Below are 26,886 nucleotides of genomic sequence, written 5' to 3'. Positions count from 1 at the left end.
GCCTTTCAACCGTGGAGTCTGTCTCTCAGGTCTAAAGTAAAGCAAAGAAAATAGATTTTCTGAGCTGTGCAAGCTAATTATATGTGACAAAATTTCTATGCAATGTAGTCTAGTCATATTTCTACAGTGAATGCTGTATTAATAAATGCAACTGCTGCAATTCTCAGAACTCGGAAGTGAGAAACAGTGAATTGTATGTTGTGGCTTGTGGATCTTGAGCTGTTACTGTGAGCTGTTGGAATGAATTAGGTGTGCAAATGATGTGCCTTTGTTTCTGCTGTAACGGCTTGTATAAATGGCTTCTAAAGTCATCAGTTTCTCTTTCTGACAGTGGTAGTATTCAGGTTGGCAGGGGGTGTTTTTGGGGTGGCTTTTTTGGTTGTTTTTTTTTAAATTGGGAAACGAGGGGGGCAAGTTGGTCTCCTTCCAGTTCAAATGGCCACAGTCTCACAGACATTGACTGGGAGTATATTTGAGTGTTACTGAAAATGTCACACGCAACCTTGATTTGTTGCTTCTGTTATTTGACATTACTTTGTCCCACATCTTTTCCTAGAATTGCTTTTATATGCTGTTACTAGGATGTATCAGACCTATTTCCATTTCAGTGATGCATTGCTAGGAATTATTTCTGTGCAAATCATTTTTAATTCCTACATGAAATGGTATTACTAAAGTGTACTCACCAGTGGGCATTGCCAGAGATTCTTCTATGGAAGCATATCAAGTCTATTGGTTTTATTCTTGCCTTTACTTTTTTATTTTGGTAACAAGGGTAATTTTTTCCTGAAAGAGATGATTTACTGGCACATATACAAGTGGTATTAACTGATACTCAGCTTCAAGGTTTACTACTTTAAGTGTTTCTAGTAGCACCTGTATTTGTGTACAAATGTTTGTTCATTGCAAATAGTGTAATAATTCATTCTGTACTTTCAAATTCCAGAGTCTGGCCTTTTTCTGAAAGAAAGTACAATTAAAATCTGAATTTTGGGGGGTATGAATCGATTTTTATCATAAGAACCAAATAGATGATTTTTGTAAGGTAACTTCATTTTTTATAAGGTGAATGTGTTCCATCCCAAGCAATAATGTAAGAGTAAATGAGACTGCATTTTGCAGTGTCTTTTTATGCTTAGAGTTTATAAGTAAATGTACGTGCAAAAAATACTCATCAGGTGTGTTGTGTAAATTATTTGTGTAATTTTAATCAATGTAGCAACTTTATGGAAACAGTATATTTAGTAGGATATTGGGGTCAAACCCAGCTGGCATTTCTGTTACTGGAACGGAGCCCTAGTAAGTGTTTTCATCCGGAAACATCATATAACTAGTTACCGCGACAGATTGACCCTTGCTCATTTTCAGGTAATGTATGTTCAGGAGTGCTGTGTGGTCACGAACAAGCCTGATCAAAGCAATTCCTACAAAGAATTTGTGCTGGCTATTTCATAAAAAACACACAAACATGTGTGCATGATTTTTCTTAATAAAGAGAGGTGGAAATTTTACTTGCTTTAAATGCAGTAGTGTGATGAACAGAGTACGTATATGACTGCTTCAGAAGCTAACTCTGTAGAAATTACACAAAGTCATAAATTTGGCAGAGGCACTATTGGTTAAATACTGATAGGTCCTGCACAACTTTGAACTATTTAAATTTAGTTTGGTTAGCAGAATAGTTTTTACTGACTGTGGGTTTTGGTTTTGTGGGGGTTTTTTTGTTTCCTTTTTTTTTTGGCTTTTTACTCTGTCACATTCTTAAGTTGTAGAAATTCTCTTCCAGTTCCAGTTTGTGTGATGCTCTAAAGATCATTTGAACTGTTGGTGCGTGCTTGCTCTCAAACTGCTAAATATTGCTAGCTTACTATTGATACGGCTCCAGGTGTTGCTTGCTGTAGGGCTTCTCAGTGATGTTAATTTACTGTTACAGCTAATAAGAAGGATGTAGGATTGAGCTCCAAGACCAAAATTTGCCTCTCTACAGGGGAGCAGTGCACAAGGCTGATGTACTATAGCTTTGCTCAAATCCTGATGGGAAGTACGAGAGAATGTGATGCTTCTTGGTGGGTCCCTTTGCATTTAAATGAAATGCAGAAATAAGCACAATCAAGTCATATCTTGATTTGGAAATCTATAATAAATTAATGTAGACCCGCTGGCTTTTTTTCTTCCTTTTTCCACAGAGTGTTTTATGGCAGTGTTTAGCTATCAAAGTAGTAATAACCGTGATGATTCACAGATCTAACTAAATTGAAGGACACACAGAGAAACATTGGGAAGATTTAAAACTCTAAATTTATTTTAAAAGTAATATGCATTTCAAAGGTATAACACTTTACTATTTCTACTATTAAAATTATTTGGGGATGGTGAAATACATTTGAAAGCTGAATATACCATTTAATGCCCAATATTGTGTATTATGAGCACATAAATGTGGTTTGACTTTTAATCTAGCCAGAAATAGTAGAAATGATTGAAACGCAACATTTGCTTGTTTTGTATTTAGTGCTTTGTAAATAAGATGTAATAAAATTGTGGAATAAAAACTCCATCATCAGTCTTTAGTTTATATATTTCATTTTCTGTTGGTTATGTTTGTTACATTTTACTGTGTAATTTATGTACAAGTCAACATTGGTTTTTTGTTGCTGTATGTAGTTGGTGCTGTGACTTGTTTGTGCTCATCTCTGTTCTGTAGGCAACTTGCCACTCTCTACTGAATAAAGCTACCGTAAAAGAAAAAAAGGAAAACAAAAAAGCAGTAAGTTTGGAGACCTTTTTATTAGCCATTTCTTTCAAAGCACAACAGAAATCTTTTGCTGTTTGTTCAAAACATCTTCACTTCAGTCTATTTGACCTCACTGTAAAATCATTCTACTAATTCTGGCACAAAATAGCTTTCATTTCAATTAACACTGGAATTAAGTTATATTTAAAATATTCTCTGTGTGCCTATTTGAGTAAACAAAAGACATTTTTAACATTACTGCTTAGTATTTAATACTCTGATTCTTCTACCCTTGCCATCATCTTAAAATTAAAAAAAAATATGGAAGAAAAATGTTTTCTTCTTTTTGGGGAAAATCTGAGTCTGTTTAGCTGTTTTAACACTCTGGCAGATAACTTGACTTCAGCTTGCATCCTGGGAGAAGAACAATTAATATATATGAGTTACTGGAAAGAAAAGAGGCTTCTATGACTTGTTTCTGATATATTTTCTTTTGTTTGCCTTGTGACTAGCAATAAAACTTAGCGCTTGTATTTATTTACTGGGAAAAGCATATTTCCCATTTTAAGTAACTTGCTGTGTTAAAGAGTTTAGATATGTAGATTGTGATAGAGTGGTGTTATTAGAAGTTAAGACTTACCTGTTTCTGTGGCAGTGACCTCTAAATATGATGTATGAATAAAACAGAGGCAGAATGGAAATTTAGACTTTTATTAAATACTCCCTTTTTGCTGTAACTGAGCAGAATAGTAATCATGTTTAAATGCAAAATCTGTGTGCAAACTAGTATTTTACAAGAAAATATTATCAGTAATTGCATCACAAGGTAACTGAATGAAGTTGCTACTGAACCAAAGTGAATCTTGATATATTTTGTACTAATGGCTTTATCTGTTTTAAGAAGCATGATTTGAGATTGCACTAGTTATGTTTTGAAGTATTTTAGTAAAATGGGATTGCTTTGTTTTTTATTTATTTCAAACAATATAACTTAAAATATGAAGCTTGCTAATTTTGTTCTGTGCAAAGGTAGAATCTGACTTGTTTTGATTAACCATTGTTACTCATAAGGAAATATAGATAGTGAATCTCTATAGAACCACATTTAGCATATTTAAGAGCTTTAACTTTTCAAAGTGAAATGAAAGATATCTAGAGAATATACTATCCTCTTAGTAATACGTAGTTGATTTCCTAAAAAGAAAGGAGACTTCTTTTCTCTTACAACATTTTCAGAAAATACGGGGTTTTTTCCTAGATAGCAAAGAACAATATTTTGAATCTATAGTTGTAGCAAATTCCTGCTAAGTGATTTTGGATAGTGCATGTATAGGCAGAGAAGTACACTGGCCACTGAGCTCTGGCTCATTCTGTCCTGCCTCCTTTGGCAAATCTGTTGAGATGTGATGGTTCTGAAGAGTATTTCTACAAGTATCTCCTTCCCACAAATTTAAAGTTACTCCTGAAACTGTACAGCATAAGTCTTATTGCTGGACAGACTCTTGTGATCAATAGTGAAATTACAAATGCACAACTAAAAGACCCACTAATTTAAAGAGAATTATCTGTATTTGATGGGAAGACTGTGCATACCTGAGTATGAACATATGGCATTTGTCTGCTTTACAGTCAGTGGCAGGGTCCTGGAATTAAGTGCTCAGTAATTCTGAAATATACCTTCTTATCTTTGTCCAGTAGCTATTGTAGCAATTTCACCCTAGCAAGAAAGTTTGTACAAAAGCTGAAGTAAAGCTAGCTAGTGTCTGATAGCTCCCCTTTCCCCGTATGCGTTTCCCTCTCATTCCTGATTGTCCTATGATGCAAGATCTGTCAAGGCAAGAGAGTCCTACTCAAATGTTTTGAGCTTGATTGGTATGGAGAGAATGCTTAAAGTTGGATTACCATACAAGGCTTTTCTCAGCTTGCTTTCCCTTTTCTTTAATGCAAAAATATTCTTTATAATTCTCAACTTCATAGGTTGTTAGTCAGCGATTTCCTCAGAACAGCATTGGAGCAGTTGGAAGTGCGATGTTCCTTCGGTTCATCAATCCTGCGATCGTCTCCCCTTACGAGGCAGGGATTTTAGATAAAAAGCCTCCACCAAGAATTGAAAGGGGACTGAAACTGATGTCAAAGGTGAATCAATAAATATTTTTATTTGGCCATATTGTAATTTCTACCTGATGAGAAAATTTAGGTAAACTTGTCGGTTTTGGTAGCAACCATCATGTTTATTTGAAGTGCAGTTTCTGTACTATGTTTATACAACATGACGTTAATGTTATAGCTCACAGCGATGTAAGTGTGGGGAACAGTCTGTATGGAAAAAAACCACTTTGCCAAAATGGTGTATGAGATAACAGAATGCCTTCTGGCTCTTCACTTGAACTTCTAACCTTATTTGAAAGCAAAGAAACCAATGTTACTTTGACCACAGTGAGAATAATGGCAGCCAGGTATTGAAGAAATTCATACTAGTACTAAAGAAGTTATTTTTCCTATCTTTAATCTCAGTTCGTGGTATTTCCTGTAAAAATTAAAAAAAAAAAAAAAGATTTAATGATGGCGTACAAATTCTGTGACCTGTGTATATTACCCATTTTAAATGTTGAGAAATTATAGTTTTCTTTAAATATGCATATGCTGTTCCTTTTATATGGCCATATAATTTCCAGAAGAAATAGTTAACATTTAATAAAGGTTTTTGAAAGGCAATTTATTTTCCTGGTCTAAACCCGAATAAAGTTCATAAATAAGGGAAGTAATTTTCTAGTATTTAAAAGCATGTGAAAGAAAATATTTTGAAAGTGAACGCATTTCAAATTAGTTGGCTTATTGGCCTTTTTTTGTCTTGAGGTTTCACAACAAGTTAAAATGAGTATTTCTGACAGTGAAGTTACACTGACTACCATAACAGTTAATACATTAAACGTCTCTGTCTTTACCATCTTTTTATTACTCAGATACTTCAGAGTATTGCCAACCATGTCCTGTTTACAAAAGAAGAACATATGCGGCCTTTTAATGATTTTGTAAAAAGCAATTTTGATGCAGCACGGAGGTAGGCCCTTTGGAAACTTGTACAAAGAGTCTGTGTCATGTGTAAAGAGCAAGCAGAGAATGTTCTTACAGCCTTTTAATTTACATTGAGTCTACTTGGCAGATTTCCTTTACACGCTTATGGTTATTACTGGTTTTGAACTCTAGGTTTTTCCTTGATATTGCCTCTGATTGCCCAGCTAGCGACACTGTCAATCACAGCCTGTCTTTCATCAGTGATGGCAATGTACTTGCTTTGCACCGGTTGCTGTGGAACAATCAGGAGAAAATTGGCCAGTACCTTTCCAGCAACAGGTAAGACTTCAGAAATATTATGAAGAAGGGAACTGCTGATGGGAAATGAATATTTGGAAATACATTCAGATGCTTATGTTATTATTACGAAGAGGAATGTCATGGCTGAAAAATCTTACATTTGGAAACTTGTCTTATTGACAAGCTGGTTTTGGGAATATGCCTAACATCTTTGCTGCCCACTTTACTGCCAACATTTTGTGCAAGTGTATAGTTGTCTTATCTTTTGTAAAAATTGTTCTATGTGTAACAAACGCTTATTTCTTTGAGCACATCTTAAAAATTATTTTTTAATTTTAAAAAAGAAAATCCAGCCTGTTCAAGGTAAGAAGGGTAGTGGGCAAAAAAAGTAGGAATTGCTGAGTAAAGAAGGACTTTAAGTGATATGCTGTTTCTAGGGACCACAAGGCTGTTGGAAGACGACCTTTTGACAAGATGGCTACTCTGCTTGCCTATCTGGGTCCTCCTGAGCACAAACCTGTGGCAGATACCCATTGGTCCAGTTTAAATCTCACTAGTTCCAAATTTGAAGAATTTATGACAAGGTAATGAGATTATTGTGGTGAGGACACACATTGTGGGTTTCTAGACTTCAGCATGTAAGGCAATATAAGTAGTTAGCTTTAGTTTTGAAGGGGAGTTTAAAAAGCTGGGTGCACACATACCTTTTAGGTTTCTGAGTAGATTTTAATTTTAAAAATTAAATTGAGAACCAGAGACAGCAGTAATGTTTGTGATTTAATAAAGGTTCAAGATTGTGTGAACTTAATACTTTTGTTTAAAGATGCAAATAAAGAGGGTTTGGGATTTTTTAATTTTTTTTTTTTTGAAAGGCAGTTGTGAAAAGTTGATGTCAATGTACCTTTTTTTAGGCATCAGGTACATGAAAAAGAGGAGTTCAAAGCACTGAAAACATTAAATATTTTCTACCAAGCTGGGACATCAAAAGCTGGCAATCCTGTTTTCTACTACATTGCTCGGCGGTAAGGAATCTTTTACCTTCTCTGTCTGAAATAAACATGTAAAATCAAAAGTATCAAGTGTATGTAAGAAAGGGACACCAACTTTGTAACAAACAACAATCTTAAAATAGCATATTTGTCAAATTTTGGTAACTATTTTTTAATTGAGTTGTTTCCTAAATTTGAACTGTCATAGTTTTTCCATCCAGGAGTATGTAAGTATCTGTGGAAAAATACCTAAAATTTTAAATACATTTTATTAATTTTTCGCTGTCTCAAGTAAACTACATCTATACCACATTACTGTTAACCCCTTATCAGTGATTTTAGTATATTCATTTTCTGAAGTATAAAATGAGTAACAAGCTAAAACATGGGATAAAATTTTTCAAAATGGTCCATGTATCCCATTTTAAAGAGTAATACAACTATTTAGAAGTTTCACACATAGTCAAGACAATGATGTTGCTTCAGTTTCACCGTTATGTTCTAAGTGACAATAATACCATGGTTTTGGAAAATTACTAAGATTCCAGAATAATTGGAAATATCACTAAAGTAATAAGAAAAGCAGATGTTGACATGTGAACTTTGCAAAAGATTGTGTTTTTCCAATAAGGCAAAATTTTGAAAGTTTTAAGTCTTCCATACTCTGGAAGATAGTGATTCGTAACAACAAGTAATATATGCTGCAGTATTGAAGAATTTGGGAAGAATGTCCCAAGATCAATATTAGTCAGTTTATGGTAAAATTAGTCACAATTCTCTCTCTTAACAAAAAACAAAAATAACCCCACCATCTGGTTTTATTTAAATTAATGCTAGCAGTTGTAAAGCTGGAACTAGAGTAAGAATGTAACTGAAACTATCTGCACCATAAAATCCACGGACGACAGCATGTTCAAAACAGTTTCCATAGCAATTACACTCATTACTAAAAGTCATTCTTAGTCCTTTTAAGAAAAGGAAAATCATTGCGCTCGCAACCAGGTGCAGTCAAAGAGAGAGCTGTAAAGATAAGATTAGAGCTGTTGTACCTTTTCTCTGTGCTTTGTTGTTGGTGCCTTTGCTTTCGGTACTGCTGTTGCTGGTGAGGTGTTGGCTGGCGGCAGTGGGACTGCTGGTTTTGGCACTGGTGGGGTGCGTGGTGGTGCTGTCCAAGTCTGTGAAGTTCTCACCAGCACCGATGGCGGTAGTGAGAGTCCTGACGTCAGTGTGGCACTTACGGATGCTGGCAGATCCTGTATGGGTGTTCGTGGTCGGATTATTGCCGATGCATTTTGTGGCAGTGGGGCTCTTGGTTTTGCTTCTGCTGCTATTGCCGGTATGGTTTCTGCTGGTGCTGCTGGTGGTAGCTGAGTTCACACTGGTGGAGCTGCCTGTGGCACCAGTGCTGGTAGAAGCCATGCGGTTGCTTTGGCTCTTCCTGGTCCTTCTGTTGCTGGTGGGGTGCTTGTTTGTGATGCCGGTGGGGTGGCTGCTGCACCGGTGGGGTGCTTGCTTGTGGTACCCTTGCTGCTGATGTGCTTATCTGTGGCATGGTTAGGAATGGTTGTGGTCCCTGGGGAGCTCTTGCTTGAGCTGCTTGTTGGGGTAAGGCTGGGAAGAGAGCTCTTGGTGGCGGTGCCAGCGCTGCTGTCCACGGTGTGCTCCTCGCTGGTGCTGGCACTGCTACTTGGGGTGCCAGCAGTGGCAGTTTCGTTGATGGTGCCACTTCCAGCAAAAAGTATTGTCATGATTTGAGGAGACGTCATCAGTGGTGAACCTTCTGCAGACCCTCTGAGTTCGTGTAAGATGGTGAAAACAAGCAGAGGAAATCACTTCTTCAGCAGTATCTTCTGTTTGTATTCAACAATTTAAGTAAATAGTCAATACACGTTTGCAATCAAGGCATTCTTCAAATTTACATATTTCTAATGAAAATCATACCCAACAGGCATGTAAGATTTTTTGGATTAATTAAAATTTTAGATCCTTAATTTTATTAATTTTCATAGGTTTTCATTGTTTTCAGTAGTGCTTTTTACTCAGTAGATTGATTTACAAACTTATTTTCCTAGAAAATCTGTGCTCTGTTATACCGTGTGACTTTTGTCATTTCCTCTCAGAAATTTTCAAATAAGGAACAATTTTAATGATTGGAAAATTTTATTGTTTTACCACTGGGTAATAAACATACCTTATTCTAAATTCAGGTTGGAGGCTAAAATAATGAGTGAGCTTTTGAAGAACCTTTCCAAATATAACCTCTAACTTGGTGGTTGAATTCTGCTACTTAAATATGGTTTCCTAGCCAGGATGCAATCAGAGATCCAACAAATGCATATATCTGTTCACATTTCTTTTATTATGTTTTTGATTTTTCAGAGCAACAAACAAACAAAACTTCTGTTCAATATCAATGTGGAAGGTAAAATAAATTTCAAAACTGTTTCCTTCTTCTGGAATTTTGTACAGGCATGCCAAGGGTTTCTTCATGCTTTAAAAAAAACCAACACAAACCACTTGCTTTTAAGCTGGTAATGTAGGGAGGAAATGCTTACATTCTCTTAGATTTGTTGCTGTGAAAGTTCTCAAACACTTACTTCGATGCTAGCTCTTAGGAAGACTTTATGTGTAAGGCAGTCAAAGGTGGAAAAATATATAAGAAAGTGTAACGTGGCTGGTACCATTTGGAGATAATATTTGTGTGAATGAGATTAAAGTGCCCGTGCTTTTTGTCATTTCTACACTTAATGAATCTGTACGCTTATGCTAATCAAAGCAATACTAAATAACACAAAGTCTCATTACATAGAAGTAGGTAAGAAAAAATTTATCTGAGCTTTTTTCCAATGATTTATAGCTCTGAAAAGGGATCTATATGAGAGAACATTTATCTAAGTCAGCCTTTGGCTTTCCCTTTCTTTTGCTTGGGAAATTGCCTTCCTTTAACTTGACCCCTTTTCTGCATTTTCAACACCCTTGACTCTTTGGATGCAGTGGAAGAAAACAAGATGAGTAGTACCACTTATCTTCTGTCCTGATGTTCTGTCTTCAAAAGCCATGCCCTCTTTCATGTCTTTGAGTCACCTTTGAGCCTATTGTCTTGACTGAAGTGGGCCTTTATAAAATCTTATATGAAACCTCAGTTTGCAGTATAAATGGCCATATAAGTCTCTAACAGTAATTAACTGCTATTAAATTGGTTATCATGTGTATCTTTCACATGTTACAACAAATGATTGAGAAGAGGGATGGCTTCTGGAAATTTTCCTTTTGGAATATTAATGATCATTGTTGAAACAAAACCAAAATTGTTTTGTTTTCAGTGAAACATATCTGCATATCTAGCATCTAATGCTGTTTTCTGCTTTTTGGAAAACATTGAACAGCATGTGACTTGTAGAGTGACTTTACTGGGATATCTGAATGTTCCATGTAATTCTGCACTAGGAACAGATTCGCTGAATGTTAAGTTTGAGCATTGCATTTATGCTAGGCTGTAGAAAAAACATTAGTGATGCCTTAAAGGTTCAAAGGGGATACAGAGTTGACAGTAAAGTGAGTACATACAGTGCCAAAACTGAAGTTAGTTTGCCTGTCTTCCATTAAAGTTCATTTTTCCCTAGATATTCCTGATACTAAATATGCACACAGACTTTCAAAGGTTTAAATAAGGATACATTTTAAAATGCTGTATTGTGTAGGGGACTAACTCATTGTAAACACTGAAAATTACATATCCTTGGATTATGATTTTTGCTAAAGTTGATTTTTGCATAGGCTTAAAAAAAGGATATGTACTCATGGACAGCATGTATCAGTTTAAATAAATTGTTTTTAAAAGGCATGCTGATTGTTTCAGGCAACTTTATGCAGTTGAATGTCAGTAGATTTTTGAAGAATATAAAATGTATTATGTTCAGACCCCTTCTAAACTAGTTGTACTGCTGTCACAAGAAAAGACTGATCATGAAAATTTAGGAATAAAAGTGGATGTTTGGAAACTGAATTTTTCTCCCAGTTGTTGTTTATTCACTGTTGTAATGGGGTAAGCTTGAAAAGTTAAGACTATTGCAAATTAGAAGGATCAGCTGGAGTAATTTTATCTGCCCACTCCCATCTGCATTTCCCTTTTCCCCCTCAATTCCATCAGAGTAATTTCAGAAACTGTTTTTCTGAGACTTGTGCAAGTATATATCACAAGACAAAATATCTTCTCTTCAGGATGAAAAAAAAGTAGAATATATGCTTTCAGGAATAGCTCAACTTAGTAAGACACCTCTTCTAAGGCAAACGTTGGGGGGTGGTGGTGTTCTTCTCACATCTGTCATGAGTTATGTTGAATATACAACAAGAAAAGTATTAATATATTAATATTAAAAGTGCTGTCGTATCCTTGCATGGTTAATTTTAGTATGAGTGAGCCTGTTTCAATGAGATGTCTTCTCTTTTTCTCCAGGTGAGATGTGTAGTGGACACAAGTAGGTATTTGAAGGGAACTTGCAATGCTTGATAGCTTTATTTGGGGTAGGAGGATGGTATTTCAGTGCCTGCTTCAGTAAGTGTGGTATCTTTTGGATGCTCAACAGAAGGACTTAGTTGCAGTTTAATGAGAAAAGGGATGTTGACTAGTTCTCTTCAGAAGTAAACTGGTGTTTTTCACTTTTATCTGGTTTGTTTTCCTTTGTAAGCCACTTGGATAACAGCATTAGGAAGATTTATGGGAAAGGATGATTTGAAGCATCTGTGCTAAAGTGAACTTGTGGTCTAGGCAAAAGGCATTCAACATGGATGGTGCCATTGCTCCTGTAAGGAGGATTTTGTTGTAGTTAGGCTGGGGAGCCAACGTCATCATAGAGGCACACACATATGCTCCTGCTTGGAGTGGAGGTAACAGTTCATGAACCTGCAGTGCTAACTGACAGAAAGGGGTATTGCTGAGGGAAGCCTGTGTGCTTTTTTCCTTCTCCACCCCCTCCCTCCCCCCCCGATGTTTAAGCCCCTTCCATACACAAAGGTAGAAGACATGGTAGTCTTCTGAATTCTCTTTAAAAAATTCTGTGTGTTTGCTTGCCACATTTTTCTCCTCAAGTTTTTTCCATGAGACATTGTCTTACTTCATGTCAAGTAAACCAGAATGCCTACATTGTTATCCTGTCCTTTTCAGACAAGAAATTAGGCATACAAATGCCAAGAATAGTGATAACCCATCTTCAAAAAGTTTCCTGTGTTTAGCAGTGATCCAAGGCATCTTTATGTATTCTGTGAAGACTTGACATGCAGTGTGTTTTCTTCATTTGCAGAGCAAGAAACGGTTATTTCATCTGTAAAGAAAAAATTTCTGGAAATAAATTTATGCAAAAGTTTGCAACACATGCTTGCTAGATCAGTTACCTTTTCTTTAAAAGCAGGAAAATAAAATTATCCACAGCTGGCTAACTTAACAGCAATGTGGTATCTGTAAGGAAGTTAACAGGCATAGTGGCTATGACTTACTAATGAGTTCATGTGGAAGTCATCTCAGCAAAACTATGTTGTTGTTTAAATGCTACAAACTACCTCAGTATTTTGAGATGAGGCCTGCAAACTATTTATATATAAATCTGTCATAAATGAAAACTACCTAGTGGTTATTTTGTGCTTATTTTGGTATTTGAAACCTTGACATTTTACTGTTAGCTGGTCCAAGGTGCAGTGATATTTTAAGTGTGTTATTAGAATGTCGGTGAGTAGAAGGAAAGTTAAGTATTGGTGTACATTTTTACAGGCTTTTGGAAAGGTGTTATCAATATATAATGATGGTGTTCCTTCAGCGTTGTGTGGTTTGCATCTCAAATCCTGTGCAGCAGATTTCTTGGGACTACATATAGTTAGGAAATACATAATTCTCACACAATCAAATACTGATATCGGCAGAAAGGCTGGGGAATTGATTAACCACTCCTTGGAACTTGATTATACACATTCAAGAATGAAGCTGGTGACATGTTTACAAAAATATATAATCTGACATTGAAATAGGCTATGGCATCTTTCACTTTTAAGTATATATACTACTTAACACTTGTCATGAGTGAAGCATACTGTGAACTAAAAGAATAGTGATAATACCTATTCATTTTGGGGCTGAATTCTGCAGAATATCTAATCCAGTGGAGGTGAATCTGCTTTTCATAATTATGCATAAGGGCTATTTGTGAGAACTATGAGATTTTATGACTGATATCTTCATGCCCTTTACTTGCAAATAATTCAACTTTTTCTGCTTGCATCCTTAACTGAGAAATTATACAATCATTAGCATCATTAAATACTGTTTGTGATTTGGGTATGTGATATTCCTTGGAAAAAGATGCCAGCTTAGTGGGTGACCGTTTGTACACAGATGTTTGAGAGTAAACCTTTCCAAGTCTGGACAAGCCAGTAATGGGCCCTAATAAAGCTAGTATATAAATAATAAAGGAGGATGCCACTTGTTTATCATGTCAGTAGCTACTGAGTGTATGTATATTAAACACAATGTTGTTCTTTTATGGGTGTATATTGAAATTTGGCTGTGAAACGTGTCCACAACAGAGTTTGCCTGTTGAGACAATAGATGTAAAAATTGAAAAATGAGAACATTAAATAGAAAGCACTGCAAAGTACTTTTTTCATTACCAGCTTACCAGTAGCTGATCACACAGAGATAACACAAATTTAGAAAAAAAGATAGTCAAATATTTAGTCTTCTGACTTGCCCAAAATAAGTTATGCCATCTTCATCTTTCTGAACCATCTTGTATTAACTAGTAGCTGTTCAGAAAGTACAAAATTCCTGGCATGGGAACTCTTTAGTTCTATGTATCTCACTGCTATGTATGTAATTCTGTTTAGATCGCTATGAAACTCTAAAATACCTATTCTGTGTGTAACTCTGCTTTTTAAGTTCTTTTACTTGGCAAAGTAGTATGGATAGCCCTGACCTTTTATTTAGTAACTTATGCTTAAGGATTGTTGAATTCAGCAGAAAGGAGGGGATGACTGAAAACAAAGCTTGAACATCAGACAATAGTGAAAGTGGATCCTCTTTCATAACTGGCCATCAGAAAGATATTTAGAGGCAAGTGTTTATAAAAGTTTGCCATGGCATTTTTCTAATGCTGCATTATGATCTGTATGCCCCACCCAGCTGGTGGGTTCGAAAGTCAGCAGACTGTCTGCTGTTGAATTGTGTTTTGGGGGTGAAAAGAGACTACAAATACAAACGAGCTCCAGAATGGCCTCTGGTCTCTTGCAGATCTGCTGTTCTTCAGTCTTAGGAGAATGGAGATGATTCCCTAGTTTTGTGATAGTGAACTCTACAGAAAATATGAAGTTTTAATCATTGACCAAGTTACCTGGCAGTTTAACAATCTGAAAAGTTGTCTTCAATAAAATAGCTTTATAAACTGTGTCCGAGGGATTTTTAAATGAACACAAACCTCAGTTCCTCAAAGGAGGATGAAAAATCACTGCTAAACCATAGTGATCATGGTACAAGTCAGATATGCCTTCCTGCATTGTGGTAAGGAGCAGATTTGTATACATTCTATCCAGGTACAGGATACTTAATGAAAATATTGTTATACTTTGACATAAGCCTTGCTAGTAGGTGGAATATTGCTTGCCTTTACCTCCCTTTTTATTGCTTGCGTCCTCTTAAGCAGCTTTGTAATTCTTCAGTTTTGTTCCATGAGGCTGCCTTTTCAAACCTAGCAGGTGGGGCTTTGCTCTGGAATGATGCTCTGACATCTTTTCTACTAATAGGAATGTGGCTAAGTGGTGCTTATTTGGGGTGTTTGTCTTGTGGTTCTGTGCTAGATGTCATTTTTAAAGGTGTGAAATGTAGAAAGACTGTTTAGATTGGAGCTGCCAGGATGTTTGAGGGCTTGCAGCAGGCTGGGTTTTTTTTGGTTTGGGGGTTGGGTTTCGGTTTTTTTTTGGGGTGGTTTTTGAGATCTTGTTGCTAGGACATTGTTGAGTCATTTTACTGATATATCTGGATCAGTTCATATCCTTCTTGTGCTGTGAAATTTAATTCCTTCTGTCATTTTTCTTCACATTTTGTTTCCTGGGCAACAACCTGACTTCTGAAGCCAGTTCTCTTCTGTTTTTAATCCCTACACTGTTACTAAAATGATCAATAAATCAATAAATACTGATCCTGAAGTACTGCCATTAAGTTTTAAAGCTGATCCCAAATTAATTAATAGGAATACAAACCTCTGAGTTATTGCTTCCAGACCGCAGCTATCCCTACAGCAGTTTTAACCTTTCAAAAGCATCATATTTCTATTACAAGGTGCACTAGACCTTTTTTTGGGTATTTTGAATATCGTCCTGAAATGCTAAATACTTATTTTGGAAAAAATAATTTCTCTGAAAATAGATTATTTTATATTTATCATGGACTGAATGACCAGCATGTTTAAAACAACACAAACCGATGCTGTCATGTTCACATCCATGCCTATCAGTATTATAGCAGTTTGACTGCACCGTTGCCAAGCAACAAGTGCACGACTCCTACATTTGCCTGCCTACTCTCTGCTCCATTATCAACTCATTTGTATTCCAGAAAAATACAAGGAAACCTAAATTTCAGCCTGCTTTATTGAAAGCAGTCTGAGAAGCCCTCTTGCTTGCACCTACCACAGGCAAGGAAGGTTTGGGTAGAGAGCACAGCCCTAGAACTTGGGAGTGCCGTCTTACTTTTATACCCATCTGTAATTTTTTTGTATCCTAGCTTCCCAATCCTGTACACGTATTGGAAAACCGCATGACCCCATTTCCACTTCTAGGCTTTTATCAGCATGCGTGAGACTTTGAAGTCTGGCTAGCAAGTCATTCGGTGTGGGGGCTTGCCGTTTGCCCCAAACAACTTCTGGGAAACAGTATTTTTTTATAGAATTGCTGTTGACTGAATAGTCTTATTATGGGTGAAACGTTCTCAGAACTTTTAAAGTTGATTCGATGTAGGTTTTTTGCATGCAATGGCATTTGGCATCCTGTATTGAATTGTTCAGCAAAGACACGTGTAGTATTTCATGTAATTTCCTCAACTCAAGGCAGTTTAGTCATATAGCACCTCATTTTGTGATCTCTCTCCTACCTTGCAAGCTAAGCTGCTTTAAACTGTGTGGGATGAAACCATATGGATGAGATAATTCTAGGAAGTACCTAGTTCTGAACATAAGTAGGTTGATACTGTTTTGTAGTCAGTCAGTACTTGCAAATACATTGACTGTCCAAAGAGAGCGGCAGGCAGTGACGTTTTTTTAATACTGGTCCTAGTTAGTGGAATTTATCAGTTCATGTCAGATGGTTTAACCTGGGGAAAAATATATGGAACTTGTGCAAGTGGGCAACTCTTTCAGACTGCTGGTAGCCACTTTATATAATGAGGCGCTTGCGCTGGCTGTTGAAGGTTACCATGCACACGTTGCTTATGGTCTAGCTTGTCTAAACTTTCACTTGGATAACTAATCCCTGTCTGCCTAAAACGTATATGTCAGTCTTTGGTTTCGGGGGTTTTTTAAGTTTTCTGTCCTATTAAACATGGAGAATCTTTTTTTTTGAGAGGGAGAAAGAGCTGCCTTTTTCTAGTGGATAGAGTGCCTTAGATGTTTGCAAGTTCTGGAGGGTAGGAAGGGGAAGTGTAAACCCTATGTTACTATTATGTAATCAGCTTATCAATAAACAATATTCGGGGTACAGCAGTATTAAAGTAATACAATTTGATTTAACCATAATTTCCCCCCATAAGACATGAAGATTGAGCCAAATGTCTGCTTGAAATGGGTTTGTATAATAAAATATTACATATTCGGTGTTATTACTATGCTTATTTGAAAAGAAGCACCGTCACTAATTCAGTTCAATACAAACGTAACTTTATTTTTACTTAAATGCCAATGAAATAACTGTACAAATTCATTGTGTAACATTTACTGTTAGAAATTAAAACACATTTCTGGTTATAGAAATACTGTTCACAATTGCAAAGTTGTGATTTCTCGGATACCAGTGGTTGTAAATGGTCTACAGCCCTCATTGACACCTAGGAGAAATAGGTAGAGGACTCCAGTCTCAGTAGTGAGGTTTTCTGGGTTTTGCAGCACCTTCATGCTACAATAGCTGGAAATTAAATGGCCTGAAATGAATGGAAAACATTGTATAAAGATTTGTAATATTAAGTGAATAATACTTTTTCAATGAACTTGTTCTTCAGTTTTCATTTCATGCTGTTTGCAAAACTTCATCTGTAGTATATCAAGTACCTTTGCCACATAATTTAAATTATTTTCCTAGAGTGGACAGAACCATGCGTGCAACTATTTCTACTCACTGATGGTGCAGGTGTCAAGGAGAATAGCATTCATGCTCATCCTTATAAAGCAAGGATTTGGGCATGTTCAATGCCATGGACTGAATTAATTTTTTTTTTAAGTCACAAGATTCAAGGACTGTTTCAATGACAGCTTGACAACTGATTGCTTAATTGATTTGTTACATAACTGGCCTTAGAGATTGGCTGGTATTTCATTTTACTGATCAAAAAGTAGTAGTTTGATACATTCTGGCTGATTTGCAATATTCTTTTGAGCATAATGTATTAACATTACAGATTTTTGGATGTCACTTGAAATAAGGAGTTCCCTTTCATTATATTTGTGTAGCTAACTCCTCGTTGTTGGAGAGTGTCATGGCATTGAACATCTTTTGTTTTCCTCTACTTTTATCTTTTTTTTTTTTTAATATGGAGTGAGAAATAACTTGCCTGCAATCTCTAAGTCAAGACAGAGCAAAAAGAGATATCAGCCCCTACCACTTTTCCCATGCTGAAGTTGGACCATGTTGCCTTCTCAGTTTACACCCTCTTAGTAGACATCATGGCATTGTCATATTTAATTCTTAAATTCAAAACTGTTGTTCTTCATATATAAAATATCCTAATACATATGAAGCAAACATAGATACACATGCTAGCAATTTTTCTCAGGAATAACTTCTGATTAGTGAAACAGCTAGGTTTAGTTCCTTTATTTTTTTCCCTTCCTTTTGCATGTCGTCATAACTTACAAGGAATCTGTGCTGCTATATTACAAGAATTGCTCACTGGCAAGTCAAGCAAGACAATGCAGATATGATACAGGCCTTCTATTTTTTTCCAGTTGTTTAATGACAAAATTATACATAAAATCAGTACTTAAAATTCCTGATGTTTTATTCTGTGCAAGTAAAATTAAAAATTTAAATACAAAATAAGCACATTTTAAAAAACAAAATCAAGGTTAGTTTTACTCAATTAAGACATATTAAAATAAGTAGCAGCTTAGTATCAAGACATTAGTGTGCACTTCTTTAATTAAGAACTGTTATTTTCTTTAGATCAGAGTCAGAACTTTGAATTTCTTGTATGTTGGTTCATTATTTCAACTGGATGTCTTAACTCCAGCTATGTATCACAGGAATAAACTCAATAATTTTCACAAGGTACAAGCCCTTAGCCAATAAACATTGCCACTGCATTAAGCATTACAACATAAAACAAATACATGTCACAGATACTTGCTTTGGAGGGCACATGAGTATTCAAATTATTTGTAGTGGATTCCTCTTTCCTTAAGGTAGCAGTTGTGCTTTGAGGCATTTTGGAGTAGTTTGTTGGCATTCCACTGGTGATGCTTAAAGTCATAGGAGTAGTGGCTGATCCTGTTGAACGAGTCAGGCTTGAGTTCACCTCGGTTGAATCTTTGATGTACACTGTGTGTGTGGCTGCTGCTTCTTGAGAACTAACCTTCCTAGTTGTCAGATCTTCTGGGTAGAGGAGTAGTGGTCGGTCTGTGCTCGTATACACTACAGTTTGGCTTAAGGTTGCCAAGGTAGTAACTTCCTTAGCTTTAAATTGTTTATGCATTTTTGTCATTTTGGTCGGTTCTGTTGCCACTGGAGAAGTAGCTTTGTCTGCTGCCTTCATTCCTTTAATCATGAGGCTAGAGTCTATAACTGTGGGAGCTGCTGAAGTTGGTGTGGCATCCATCCAAAGCAGAGATTGATTAGCACAGGGAGCCCCTATAACACTGGCAGCAGTTCCCTGCACCCATTTAAGCAAATAGGGGATATTTTGTTTGTCACTGCAGGACCATGGGTTGTTGTATAGTGTTACCACTTGCAGCTGAAGGAGCTGGTCAAAAGCTTTGTCGGGAATGTATGTGAACTTGTTGTTGTGCAGATAGAGGCTTGTAAGGTGTTGTAGTCTCACCAGTGTTCCTGGAAGTATCTGGGACAAGAAGTTATTGGATAGATCCACCGTCTCTATGTTGTAGGGCATATTGGTTGGAACTGTCCAAAGTTTGTTGCTACTGAGATTGAGAAACTTGAGACTGCTCAGTGTGTTGTTGATCAGAACAGCTCTTTCCACCATATTCCTGGAAACATCGAGCACTTTAAGATTCCACTGGTAAGCTGTATCAAGTTTCTGAAGAACTTTAATGTTGTTGTTTATGGCATATAATTCCCATAAGGACTTGGGCAGATGAGCAGGAACATTCTTGAGCCAATTATTTGAAATATCAAGGGTCCTCAAATTGGTGAATCTCGTTAGCTGATGATCGAGATCTACAAACTGGTTAAAGGACAGATTTAAATATGTAATGTTGTCTTGAAGTCCATGTGGCAGTATAGTTAAGTTTCTGCCTGAACAGTCCACATTCCTGTTGTTTCCTGAGCATGTACAGTTAGAAGGACAGATACCCAAAACAGTGGGTATGAAAAACAGAAGGACCAGCAGACAGGTAGATGTATTCAATATCTGGTATTCCATTGTTGCCTGAAAACAAATATACCAAAATGACACCCTTTAAATCCATGTAATATATTTTATTTCTTTATAAGGGTTGTCTTTGCAATGGCCACTTGCAGGAGAAATTAAGTAAAAATATCAATAAACCCCTTTGTGGCATGGTCCTTTTTAGAATTGTTCAAGAGAGACTTTACAAAGCATCCCTTCATAGACTGTCATGTTGTCTGGCAGAATGAGACTTGTTTTTTCATCTCCCTTTCCCCCTCAAGCTCAAATGAGGGCTTTCTTCCGAAAATGCAAGTCTCTTCCAAATGTTATACAATGTCTGCTTCTTGTTTTTAGTGATTTCAAGCCTATATTATGTTTGGAATAATGTGTTCTTTTATACAGGATGAAAAAATGGCTGTCAACTGGATCTGCTTTACAAATCTCTGCAGTAATGTAGCAGTCCCCCCCCATACATGCATGCTATTTGCTTAAGTAGAATTGGTTAAAATACATCTTAAACTGTTAGGAATTTAGTTTGAACCCCAAATTCCATGTTCATGCTATCATGCACATTATTATTTTTCCTTATTATAGTGTTAATTACATTCTCAAAGCTGCTAACACATGTTTGAAAGCTGGATTAATGTTAGTAAGAAATCTCTGACACTGCAGCAAATTTCTGGTGCAAGCATCTGTCATCAGCTAATAATTTCTTTCTTATTTCTGTCTTTATTGTTGTAGTAGGTTTTTGTGATTAAAAACAAAAAACAAACTTACCGTAATCTCTTCTGCAATATCAGCACATCGTTTCTGTGAAAGATTTAAGCTTAGAGGTCGTCTTGTTCTAGAGAGTAGCTACAGTTGCTGTCTGTGGATTGTGCTTGCCTCTTCAGCTGCATCGTATTGCTGCTAGCTGGGGCTCTGCAACCACCTGATCTGCACTACATTGGAGGACTGCAGAGCTGTCGTTGGTGCTGACTCAAATTTATTGCGAAGCGAGCATATTCAATAAAATAGTTGGTTGTTATAATTTGAATTAGTTAACTTCTCCGTTTCTATATTTGATGCTATGTTAATGCCTCAAAACATAACATGTAAGATTGCCTACATAAACAGTACCGAATGAAATTTCTGTAGGCTATTTTAGCTTAAGCTGTGATTCCATTTAAATGTTCCTATTTAAAAAGTCATGTTAAGTTGTGTTCTTTTTTACCTTAGGTTAACCTCTCCTCCTGTAATAAAGGTTAATGTTAATTTAGGCTTCCTATCTTAAGCTTCTTTAAGCTATGCTGCCAGAATATCTTTTCATCATTTTAAAATACTCAGTTTTCTACTCCTCAGATCAGGCTATCACTATATTGTCAGGTATAATATAGCTCAGCTTGTAGGATTTTACAGATTTCTATAGGTAATCTTTATCTGAATTTCTCAAAACAATATGGTAAGAGTGGATATAGTTTATAATGCTGTTAATTTTAACATGGTATAACGCAACAAGCCTTAAAAAAATCTTTGCGTAATTGGAATGTTGTTCTTAAGGCATACACAGTCATATAGCTTATATGAAGAGTAAGAAAAAATTGTAAATATCTTTTCCTACGTCCATTGTATGCACAGCAGCCTAGAATTGCATTTGCATAACTTATTACTTTAATTTTTAGTGGGATTTTGAAGTTTATTGTTATAATATGTGCTAACGTGCTCTGTGCAACATCCACAGATACATTCTCTCCCCAAGCAAACTCAAAACTACAAACTCTTTGCCGTTTTGCAGACATGTCATGGAAAGCTAGCTTCAGCATCTAGCAGCTTCTTTCTATAAATCTAAACATTCAGTATGGGTTAAAAAAAAAAAAGGGAAATCAATTTGCCTCTAAGACCTCCCTCCTACTTCCCACTAAAAAGTTAGCTTATCAAAATGCATTTTTTTCTTTAGACAGGACAGTACTCTTTAGACACTTGTACTCAGGGCCCAGAAAGGAACATGTGAAACAGACACCTTGTGTTAAGAGGAATCTGGCACCCACACAACATTAAGTATGTTTTTAAAGTTTATATTAATAATATTGAGGGCATTTTGAAAATACTGCTTCAGAGGAAGAAGTTAGTGAATGCGCACAACTAATTCTGCTAATCATTTGCCTGGGTGTTCTGCAAACTGTTTCTGTTTTATCCGTAAAAATCCAAAGTATCTAGGTAAAAGAAAGCTTTTTTGTACTTGTTCTTCAAGTGTTTGGAGCCATTTCAGCTTTTTAGTGACCACTATATTAACTGTTTACTCACACTGTTCTCTGCTTTACCAAACAATAGTGTGAAGGCACTGGAGGTTTTATACCAGTGAACTTGTTGGCAATACTTCATCTAAAGGAAATCTCATTGCTATTAGTAAAGAACAACTGATGGCTGTTAGGAGGATTTGTTTCAGGTACCTGTAATCCATTGTTACCAAGCTGTTGCCCAGTCATATACAGAAAACGGGTCTTTGAATTAATGTTGATATGTATGCATGTCGAGGCCTTTAGACTTTGTTTTGAATTCAGAGGTTTGTATCTAAGCAAATATTCAGTTGTGCTTTAAGTGACCAAAACATCTTTGAATTAGAAAGCTTTATTAAAATGAACTTGAATTCATTGCATTCACTTATACAACCTAGTAGAACAAACAATTTTTAGAAGCTCTGAGTCCCTCTAAAGCTGTACTGTTTCTTGAAAGCTCAGTGTTTATGTGTAGTTACATGTATGTATATACTGGCACACAAAGGTGTGCATACTCTGTTTTCTGTAATCTCCAAAATCTGGAATCACTAGTTACAAATAATTAGTGGGCACAATCTGTATTGTATTTTGTAATGATTTCCTTCAGGCAGAAGCAAGTTGTTGCCTTTTGTGAAAGCTGAAGTTAAGAAACACAGGGGAAATGCCCATGCTGTGGTCTCACTGTTCTTGCCTGCGTCAACTTCCCCCTTTTTTCAGTTATTTGAAGAATACTTCATTTAAGAAAAATCTGAAGTATGCTGGAAATCAGCTTTGGCAGTCTGCAAAGGGTGTTCTGGCTGGGGCAGTGGTTCCTGGCTCTCTTGAGTATTTAACTCGGGTGGTGGGGGAAATTGTTCCTCTGTTTCTGAGTGAAACTCCTGGTGCTGGCCGAGATCCGAACTGTGATCCTCCCTTGGTTCCCTGAGCCAGTCAGGTGGAGGTGGCAGGTCGGGCGATCCGGGTGATGCCGCTGGGTGAGGACCGGAGTCGGGTGCACAGCTTGCTGCTGCTGAGGTGGGAGCTGGAGACACATCCGTGTTGGAAACTGAAATACCGGCTACAGAGCAGGCTTTCGCTGGTGGAGGCAATTGCCTGTTTTCATTACTGGTAGTGCAGTGGGATGGTTTCTCTGATGCAGTGGGATCCTGCTGTAAGCTTGAGTCTTGCTTCAATTTCCAAGGCAACATAAATAAAACTGATGAACGTTTGGTAGTCTGGTCAGAGTCCATAAAGGCATCTGGTACGTCTCCATCTGCAAATGGAGAACGACCTGCCCAATTTGAATCCACTAGAACTGGCTTCTTGCAGCACTTCCACAGAAGAATTAAAATAATAGCCATTATCATACTAACCAAAATGATACCAATTATCAGTGCTGCTATCCAGCTTCCATCACTAGGTTCTGCATGTGCTTTAGGGAACTGATGTGGTGTCGCAACAGTCAGTGCTCTTCCAGATTTGTGTAAACTGGGTCCAGTTGCTTGCAACTGATGTAGAGGAGCTTTGTCTTCTGCTGGGTTCGTGATACTGGTATATGCATTTCTTTTATTCATGGAAATGTTTTGGGGTATTGCTGTAGAAAGTGATTTCCATATTTCTCCATAGAAGAGAACCAGTATTACTTGGTTGCTGGCCATTTTCCTGCAGCCTCTTTAAATATGTCCTCTCCTATAGCAGGAATGAAACAGAACATATTAACTTGAAAATTGTGTTTGTTGTATTGTTATGCTTTACTGACACCAGACAACTTTGTTAATACTATAGGAGTGAAAATAATATTAGACCCAATGTTTAAAATTTCATGCCTGTTCCCCTTTGCAAAGCAGGTTTGTCACTGACTTGACAACAGCAAGCAGATTTTCAACATTATTGATCATTCTAATTAAGTGACTTTTCTGAAGGGAATGTCTTGATTATTACCTTTTTTCACCTTATCAGAAAAAGGCATCAGCAGAGAAGCCCTAACAGTGTTTCAAAATAACATTTATCAATCAGGTAAATGGTTATGGACCTGGAACAAAATACGAAACACTTCAGCAGTATTAACAACATGATTGTCGCGGGTGAAGAAAATTGTCTTGTTTTGATGGATATAAGCTGAGACCTAAGTTTAAAGGGTCTTTACAGTTCTCTTAAACTTTTATTTCCTGTTCTTGCCTCTCTTCAGCAGTTAAGGGTAGAGCATATTAATTTTTAAGAAGTTTCCAAATACTGATGCTGTAATGGAACAGCACTTTAATGTTAAACTGTTTTTATAAATATATTCAGGCATGCGGAACGCTTTTTGTGATGGAGGAGATTGTGTTAATGTTAAGTTGTTGGCATGAAACAAATACCTTTTTTTCCCTGTACTGTTTAGAGTTCAGGTCTCTGAATGTCTCCGTATGAAATAAATCATATAAAATACATCCACTACATAGTGGTTTTTTTAATCTGAAGTTACTTTCATGCAATTTGAGCTCATTTATTAGTTACTGTAATGCTAGTCATATGAAGCTGTTTCTGGGAAATTAATATGCATACATCTTTGTGGGTTTACAAATATGCAAAATTAAATTTCAGATGCAACAGTCTAAACACATATGAGTAATAAATTAATGCTTCTTGAGAACATTTTGATCTGAACTCTGTAAGGTTTATAACAGTTAAAAATGATTCAATTTAATTTTTATTCTGCTCTTCTCAAAATATAGTTAAATAATACTTACATGTAAAGTTCATGATAGTTCATAGTAACAACATCAAACAACATGTGTTTGAAACCCTAATACTTTTAAGATACAGACATTCAACAAGAGCTTTGAATACATCCTGAAGTCAGGACATACACAGTGCTGTACACAGTGCAGTTCCATTTCAAACCAAATAATACAAATATTAAGCTTTTTCCATCTTGAAGTTGATTCTTACCTGCACATTTATCTTCTATCAGGCAAGCATCGTCTTACTTTTTTGTTTGAAGCCTTAGGAAGACAGACCGTGTGCTGAAAGTCAAGCAGCTTAAAATGGCTCATTTCATGTTGAAGTAGGTTTCTGCAGCTGAGGAGGAAGTTTACCAACACTTGCTGCAGGAAGTGTCAAGAGTGGGGAGATTACTAAGAGCCCTATCTCGGAGTTTGCATGCTTTATGAGCAAACTTTTCAGCTCTGCCATTTTTCTAGAACTCAAATTTTGTGGCTTTTGCCCAGTATGTGCCTATTATGTAGAAATTCATAAATACTTGTTTGCCTGTCTTTGTTGAAAATAGTTACAGTTACTTCTGTGCGAGTCAAAAATTATGCAAGTTTGGATTGGATTTGGATCTTACTGATTTAATTTCAGTGGTGGGTTTGGTGCACTGTCATGACTATTAGTGGAAAATCAACCTTAGGTTCATTACAGTGAGTCATAGAAAGCTATCTGATCACAGGATGCTGGCTTGCTTTCGCATCTTCATTTGTGCAGTTGCATTAAAAGGCAGATAACTACAGATTTCACCCTTCTCCTGCCCCTCCCATGTTATTATTCTGTCTGGATGACTTTGGTACCTGCTACCATCATTAATGGAGGGCTGTGCTCTCTGAGCAGCTGTTCTCCCACTGTCTGTCTTTGTCCATACCGTTTAGTGTAACCCAAACTACTTTCTTTTGCCTCCCTGAGCATTTTTGCCTAGAAAGGCTGCCTGGCAAAAAGAAACATGCACAAATATGTCCTCACGGCATTTTGCAAGTGTGTTCTGCCAGTGTGCCAAGTAGCTACTGCCAGATCCTTCTGCAGCTTTTTGTCTCCTCCTGCTTTTCCTGTTGTGCCTCTCTTCTGATTGCATGAGTTTTCTTTTTCAGACTCTTCCTGCTCCTGCAGCAAACACAAATCCTGGTCCCATACTCACACTATACCTCCTCATTCCTTGTCTGATTCCTTTATCTCATCCCCATTCTTTTCAACCCTCATAATCTCCACCTTTCTTTTGCCACAGTTCCCACCTCACTGGCAGTTCTTTTTCCTTCCTGTTTTTCCTTCCTTCCACTGATACGATCCTGGTTCTTTCCTTTTTTGCCTGCTTTTTTCATGACACTGCTGGTTTACCCCTTTAATCTGCTGCCTGCTAACAATTTACTATGGTCCTGTATGCAGAGTGGCTAGCTCTTAGAGATTCATTTTCCTGTTTTAGTTCTGTTACCTTCCTAGCTGTGAGCAGTTTTATACCAGGTTAGATTCTCACATTTGCCGCCTCAGATTCTTTTTTTTAGTGCTTGTGCAGCCACTGCTGTTGCCTCCTGTGCTTGTGGTCATTTTGGGGATGGAAGAGGTAACCGCAATGCAGCATCCCCCAAGCCTGCCCTTCAGCTCTCTGTCACCAATGTCAGATGTTCTCAGTTCATCTCCTAAGTACTAGGTTGTCATCACTGGTTTGTCTGTCACAGTTTGCCCTTACTTTCTCGCCTTTCTCCTCATGTTTTAGAAATGCCTGACATAATTCCTTGTCCTCCCATTCTACTTGTGTGTTGTGCCTCATCCCTTTGAGCGCTAAGGTCTGAATATGTGGTTTATGGCAGATTCATTGGAATTTGCCCTGTATTTTCTTTTTACTAATGACTCCCAGTTCTGGGCTAAGCTTGCAAACTCTTTCCAACTTTATCTTCCTTACTACACAAACCACCTTTGATATGGGCAGTTGCATTATTTTAGCTCTTGCACTCTTGGCTTCCACGATACTGTTGTCTTGCTTCTCTGTTGCTTCTTTACTTGCCCTTTCAGCAAAGTTTATGGGTGATGTAATGGAATATGAATTGGGGATTCAGT

The 26,886-nt window shown here is 36.9% G+C and overlaps 3 protein-coding genes across 13 annotated transcripts in view; 1 reads left to right on the top strand and 2 right to left on the bottom strand.

Annotated features, from left to right (window-relative positions):
• Window positions 1–26,886, top strand: part of NF1 (neurofibromin 1) — a 102,988-nt gene that overhangs the window by 42,358 nt on the left and 33,744 nt on the right. For 6 of the 11 annotated variants that reach the window (XM_075033036.1, XM_075033040.1, XM_075033038.1 and 3 more), the window contains 6 exons: window positions 2,705–2,767; window positions 4,712–4,870; window positions 5,698–5,795; window positions 5,942–6,088; window positions 6,487–6,633; window positions 6,961–7,071. In XM_075033036.1, the coding sequence (XP_074889137.1) occupies window positions 2,705–2,767; window positions 4,712–4,870; window positions 5,698–5,795; window positions 5,942–6,088; window positions 6,487–6,633; window positions 6,961–7,071 (725 nt within the window). Of the gene's footprint in view, window positions 1–1,933; window positions 2,067–2,704; window positions 2,768–4,711; window positions 4,871–5,697; window positions 5,796–5,941; window positions 6,089–6,486; window positions 6,634–6,960; window positions 7,072–9,417; window positions 9,461–26,886 lie in introns of those variants that run through there. The other 5 variants (XM_075033037.1, XM_075033041.1, XM_075033043.1 and 2 more) reach the window with 4 other exon arrangements.
• OMG (oligodendrocyte myelin glycoprotein) lies at window positions 17,978–21,046 on the bottom strand. Its single transcript, XM_075033033.1, has 2 exons — window positions 20,627–21,046; window positions 17,978–19,888 (listed from the first exon to the last, which is right to left on the bottom strand). The coding sequence occupies exon 2, from the start codon at window positions 19,880–19,882 to the stop codon at window positions 18,563–18,565; it is 1,320 nt and encodes a 439-aa protein (XP_074889134.1). The 5' UTR covers window positions 19,883–19,888; window positions 20,627–21,046; the 3' UTR covers window positions 17,978–18,562.
• Window positions 21,717–25,138, bottom strand: EVI2B (ecotropic viral integration site 2B). The gene is made up of 2 exons (XM_075033034.1): window positions 25,015–25,138; window positions 21,717–23,772 (listed from the first exon to the last, which is right to left on the bottom strand). Exon 2 carries the CDS (start codon window positions 23,739–23,741, stop codon window positions 22,842–22,844), a length of 900 nt encoding a protein of 299 aa, XP_074889135.1. The 5' UTR covers window positions 23,742–23,772; window positions 25,015–25,138; the 3' UTR covers window positions 21,717–22,841.

The sequence above is a fragment of the Buteo buteo genome, chromosome 7 (genome assembly GCF_964188355.1).
Source record: "Buteo buteo chromosome 7, bButBut1.hap1.1, whole genome shotgun sequence".
Lineage (NCBI taxonomy): Eukaryota > Metazoa > Chordata > Aves > Accipitriformes > Accipitridae > Buteo > Buteo buteo.
This window is presented reverse-complemented; position numbering and strand designations above follow the sequence as displayed.